The following is a 6,000-nucleotide window of genomic DNA, read 5'->3' as shown; positions in this document are numbered from 1 at the left end:
CAATAGAGAATTCTGTACAATTCAAGAACACCATGGACGGTTAATTTCTGGAAGTTCTTCAGCAAGCCTGCACTGGCCACTCTGAGTTCTCACATCTTGGTCCTCAACGGTGGACCACTCGCCCCCCGTTTCTTTCCATGACCTTCAGGAGGCCAGGACCTTTCTAAGACTCAGTCCATTTTCCTGTGTTCAAGGTCTGGTTCAAAGTCTGACTCCCCCGTGGCTGTAACCTGGGGTGAGGACCATGACGGTCTTTCCTGCAGCCACACCCAGCACCCAGGACCGTGCTCCAAGGTGCTCGGGGCAGGAGCTGCTGGAAGAATATTTCTCATTACTTCTTGGGGACCCCACAGATGCACAGGCTTTTGGAAACATGATGTGTACCATGTGCAGGCACACATAATACATAAAATCAAACACGTATATATCATATTATTAGTAAGTTGCTCAGGAATATGTAAGAACATCTAGGAAGAGAATTTTCCTTTTTCTTTTAGGTAAGTCCATTGACAAAAGAGGGCATGAGAACTTTTATTCTTCTGGCTGAGTGTTTTTTAAAATGTGAAATATACTGCAGCATCAAAGAGCTGAGTTGGGTTAAGTATTTCACGCTAAATGTATTTTTTGAAATATTTATTTAATTATTTTGGCTGCGCCAGGTCTTAGTTGTGGCGCGTGGGATCTTTAGTTGAGACATGAACTTCTTAGTTGCGGCACTGGGATCTAGTTCCCCAACCAGGGATCGAACCCGGGCCCCCTGCACTGGGAGCGCAGGGTCTTACCCACTGGACCACCAGGGAAGTCCCTTACTCTATTTTTGCAAATCTGATCCTCCCTGCTCTAGTCCAGGGCTCATATAACTCCCCTCCCCCCAGAATCGGCCCAAAGTCCCTCCTCAGCATGCGGGACCCCACCTCTGAGCGGACCAACCCAATCCTGTCTCCAAATGCCCTACCCTGAGCTTGCCAGATAGTCTACTCAGCCTCTTCTTCTGGCATTTAACACGTTTCCTCCCCACCCACCCATCCCCACCCCCAGGTCTTCAGGGCCTCGGGGCAACATAGAGAGCGTCTCGGAAAATATTTATTGGATGAATAAACTTTTCCCTGTTGCCAAAGCAGGAAACACACACACAGAGTTCCTAAAGACCTCTGATGAGTGCTGCACAGTTACGCTAAGAGCTCTTTTTGTTTCTTAGATGGCAGAGGAGCAAATTTTGTTTGTTTCAAATAATGGAGAAAAGAGGATGCAGAAACAGGGCCTCCAGAAGGTTCAAAATACTCATTGGGGTCATCTTTTCAGACCCCTCCAATCTCAGTGAGTTGGTTAGTGTTGTGTTTCCTTGACACACCTGTAGGGTTTTTAAAGCCTAAGGATGAGGGGTTAGAACTCAGCCTGCCCGGGATGGACTGGAGGGCGCAGGTAACCGGTAAACAGTACGAGGACTTAAAATCCTCTAAAAGCTGTGCCGATATGGGCCCCTCAGCCTCTCCCCTGCCCTGGTTTGGAGCGCAGGCTCTGGGTCTCAGCGCCCGGGGCTGACCACGTGAGTACTTAGGAGTGGCATGACCTTGAGCAGGTGAGCCTGTGACCTTGAGCAGGCTAGCAGCTTCAAGCTCCAGCTTCTCCGGCCACCTGTAAAACGCAGCCCATAATGCGACCTCCCAGGGTACCGTAAGAGACAATGCGGATGTATTTAGGTGCTTGGCATGGGGCCTGGCCCATCATAAACACTACAAATGAAAACGGTTTTGATTACAAGTAAGAATAAACATCAAAGCGTGCAGCAGTAAAAGGTGAATGCATGGGAAAAGTATGATAAGCAATGGTAATTGAGCAGTCTCTCCCCCTCCCAAGATAGGCCATAACCACAGTCCCCAAACACCAGTCACACCCACACTATAAAGACCAAGAGGGACTGCAGCCGCCCGCAGAACGTATCTATAAAGTATCTTCTCTTTATTTAAGTTAAACAATTTTCAAGGATGGTTTCCATCTATAAAATGGACAAAGTACAAGCTCTGTACAGCAGTTCTTTTTAAAAATCAACTGGAAAAAAAATTACCAAACTATATTTTGAATTTGCAAAACATACTCACAGATACCATCATTTTAGCTTTTATGAAGACATAAGAAAGACCAGCACAGAGAAGACAACTAACTTCGCCACGCTTTGCTCAAAGGGCTCTTAGGAAAGAATCTTTACTTGTAAAAACAGGAGTGGGAGGGTGCGACAGTCCCAATGACTAAAAAGGAACGCAGCCACAGTAAGTCACTTTGGCACACTGTGTCTTGTAAACATAGCTCACCCGAGGGAGCCCTCCTGGCCCACCTCTGCTCACAACACCCACTCCATCCAAGGCCGCCACCCCCACCACCTTGGAGATGGGGAGCTGCCCCCCAAGGGCCGGGGGACCCATCTCGATGGTACAAAGGTTGGTAAGATGTCCGGGTGGCGCGGAGGTGTGTGGCTGAAGGATTTGCCAAGAACCTGCTTAAAATTTGTGTTACCTCAAAGCCAAATTTCTTTTCCAACCATGGGATTTTTTTCCTAATAGTAGTAGCAGCCTGACGGTGGAACCCAGGGGACTGGGTGACTGCTCCCTGCCCCACCTGTGTTCAGCAGCCTTGCACAGGTACCCAGGACCCTCCCCAAGAGCCTACTGGTGGTCACGATCAGCCTCTGAAGACAGAGGCTTGCAGAGTTAATTCAGCTACGGCCTTCCTGTCAGCTGAAAATACGCCTCGTTGGTTGGCAGCGGGCAAAAAGACGCAGGATAAAGTCACCCAGCCACGCCTCCAGGCCTGGACCCACCTCCAGGCCCAAACACGTGGGGCTTTTGCCATGGAGGAAGAAAGCCTCTTTCCTAGGAGAAATAGGCAGGAGAGCGCTGCACCTGGCAGAACCTTCTGGGGCCACGTCTCTGTGACCTCCCAGCTCCTCCCAGAGGGGCCTGAAGGTGTGCCTGTGTGGCGCCTCTCGGAGCCTGGACACCTGTGTGCCGAAGGGCCGGGTGGGGCAGGCGCGGGAAGGCAGGAGGGCAGTGACCACGAGAGTGACCGGGGAGCCTTGTGGGGGCTGAGGCTGGGCCACCACTGCACATGGGCACCTCAGAGGCAAGGAGGGCTCTGCGGGGACACGCCTGGGTGTCAGGGCAGCGCCCAGGCCTCTCTTCCTGCTTTACTTTTAGTTCACGACTGTCTCGACTGTTTATACTGACATAGCCTCCTAAGCCTCAAAGCTCCTGTTTTGCGCCCTGAATCCTCCACCTCATGGGGCAGGTGTTGTCTGGTCTTTACTTTTCCTAATTCTTGACCCCAAGCCCCTGAGGCAGGCGGGACAGGCCCAGGTGACCTTGACAGCACACCAGGGTCCTCACCACGAGCCCCACGCTGCCTGTGACAGCTCCCCACCAACACTGGGAGCTGGGAGATTATTTTTTATTCATTTTATCCTTAGAGAAAAGAAATTTAATTTACAAAGACCCAAAGCAATAACTTGTCAAAATAAGTAACCCATCCAGGGTTTACAGACACCAAGGGCACGAAAAGTGGATTCCAACACACAGCACGACTCCCAGCTGAAGCCGAACGGAGATGCCGGGGTCTGGGCCGCGGGGCAGTGCTAGCCTCCCTGGGCGGCGGCCGCAGCAGCACCTACTCACCTGTAAGGCTCCGGGGGCAAAGGAGGCCCCTTCCTCCCTCTGGCCCCAAAGGGCCCGCCCCCTCCTGCTCACGGCTGTGATCTGCTTTGTGGAGAATTTACAAGACGAGGATGACCTGCGGAAAGCAGAGGAACGGAGCGTACGTTCCTCCTTCATGTGTGTCTGTGTTTGGTGCCCCACCACAGAGAAGTCCACATCCAAAGAGAGCAGGCACAGCACGGGGAAGGGAGTCTGCGCTGGGAAGACAGTCGGGGGGGGGGGGGCAGGGAAAGACGTGTGACCATGACCGTGACCGTCACCGGGGTGGACGCCGCATGTGCTGTCCGTGGATCCAGGTGGAGGCTGGAGAGCTCCCCTCGCTGTGCTGCAGCAGCTGCCCCTCCCGCCCCGGTCCTCCCGCCCGCGGCTGTGGCGCCCCCGCCACCCATCCGCGGTGGCGCTGGGCGGGCAGGGGCGGCGGGGCCCGGGGGGGCAGCTCCCTCTCCTCGCCGCTCCGGCGCCGCCCGCCCCACGCTGAGGTCCTCCGACCTTCAGACCGTGATGGAATACTGAGGTATATAGTTTCTCGGAAAGTTTAAGAAACAGGATCAATGACGTGCTCGCTGCCATCGGCCCAACGGGGCGGGAGGACGCGGGCGGCGCCCCTACTGCTGCAGGTTGAGCGAGAACTTCCACTGCTGGGACAGCGCCGGGCCGCACACCTCCACGCTCAGGCCGCCGTTCTTGGCCGCCCGGCTGTCCAGGCACAGGTTGCTGCCCACGTGCCGCAGCTTGGAATTGCCCTCGATCTGCTCCCATTTCTGCAAAAGACAGGAGAACTCCTCAACAATGGGTGCGCTGACAGAAGAGGGCCCCGCGGGGCTGCTCTCAGGGTCTGCAGGCTGCCCTCAGCACAAGGTCTCTGATCACAGCAGACGGGCGTCCGCAGCAGCCTCCGGACGGAACAGAGACCGCTGAGAGCCCGGGAAGACACCAGCGCTCTCCGTTTGGTTTGCAGCCCCAAACCTCCTCTCTGGGCCCTGCTGGAGACCCCTGTCCTGCCCCATCCTTCCCCCTCTTTGGGCATCTCCTCCTCTAAGCCCTGTGCTCGGGAGGCCCTCCCCTCCTCAGTCTCGACTAGGACTTGACATGTAGGAGAATGTCCTGCAGGGACTTTGTATTCATTCACAAAAAGGCCTCATCTGAGGATGTCTCCCGCCGAGGAAGCAGCCACAGGAACCGGGCCAGCCCCAGGAGGGCCAAGGCTGCCCCCGGGCTGCAGAAAGCAGCCCTGCCAAGGCCGGGGCTGGGCACCTCCACGTGCCCCCTGACACTTAGGGCCTCATGCTGCGCCAGAGGGACGGGGTCAGGCCAAATGGGAGGAAAAGGGATGCCTGTGCAGACAGAACGCTGTGCTGGGAGGCCCACTTCACCATCTGTCTCTCCACCCTCTCCACCTTGGTGGGTGTGAGGAGCCCATTTCAGCCGCCCTGATTCCCCAGGTGCCGAGCTCTGCGTGCGCTGCCTGTAGAGTCCAGGGTGTCACACCTTTATACTCCTGTGGGCACACACCTGCGCCCCACTGAACCCAAACCAGCCAGCCAGGCAAACCAGCAAACAAGCCCACAGGGCAGCCGTACGAGGCCTCAGGGCCTCTCACCCTGTTGTTCATCCCCATGTAATGTTTCTAATGTTTGTTCTTAAAAAAAAAAAAAAAAAAAAAAGTAATATTTTTTTTTCTTACAACAGCTCTCCTTTCATTAATGCAGTCTGTGATTCTAATTAAGTTTTTACACGGTGTGCACCAAAGCTTTCCTTTCCATCAGTATTTCTGCAAATCCTCTGGACACCGTGGAATTAAATTTTCTTACCCTTGCTTTCCTTTGCCTCTGCAAATGCACACGTAACACAAACACAGAGACGTGCCTGGAAAACAAATGTTCCAACTGGCAAGACAGCGCAGCTTCCAGACAGAACTCGCTGAGGAGCCTCCTCTCTAAGGGCAAGTGAATGAGGCGGGAAGGAGGCAGAGCAAGGCAGGGAGAAGCCCCGCGCCCGGGGACCGGGCCACACAAAGGCCCTGCAAAGATGCTCTCGCGGGGACCCCGGGATGCTCGCTCAGCCAGCCTGCTGGCCTGGAGTGAAATGAAGCGCACTCCAGTGAGCGGGGGAGGGACCGCTACCTGCCCACGCCTCCCTCCCTCACTCCTGCTCCCTCTTTGCTCTCACTCCTCCTGCTGCTTTCCTGCTTTGTCACATGAAGCCTGTCTGTGCCGCCGACAGCCGTGTGTCACTGAGCGGCCAGGACTCGCCTGACAAAGAAGGTGCCATGGAGGGACTCTGACTCCGTTCCCTG

General features: G+C 54.9%; 1 protein-coding gene across 3 annotated transcripts in view; it reads right to left on the bottom strand.

Moving 5' to 3' along the window:
* Positions 1–1,936: 1,936 nt before the first annotated feature.
* Positions 1,937–6,000, bottom strand: part of GALNT2 (polypeptide N-acetylgalactosaminyltransferase 2) — a 176,674-nt gene continuing 172,610 nt past the window's right edge. For all 3 annotated transcript variants that reach the window (XM_057734932.1, XM_057734933.1, XM_057734934.1), the window contains one exon: positions 1,937–4,465. In XM_057734932.1, the coding sequence (XP_057590915.1) occupies positions 4,310–4,465 (156 nt within the window). In that variant the 3' untranslated portion in view covers positions 1,937–4,309. The remainder of the gene's footprint in view (positions 4,466–6,000) is intronic.

The sequence above is a fragment of the Hippopotamus amphibius genome, chromosome 5 (genome assembly GCF_030028045.1).
Source record: "Hippopotamus amphibius kiboko isolate mHipAmp2 chromosome 5, mHipAmp2.hap2, whole genome shotgun sequence".
Classification (NCBI taxonomy): Eukaryota; Metazoa; Chordata; class Mammalia; order Artiodactyla; family Hippopotamidae; genus Hippopotamus; species Hippopotamus amphibius.
This window is presented reverse-complemented; position numbering and strand designations above follow the sequence as displayed.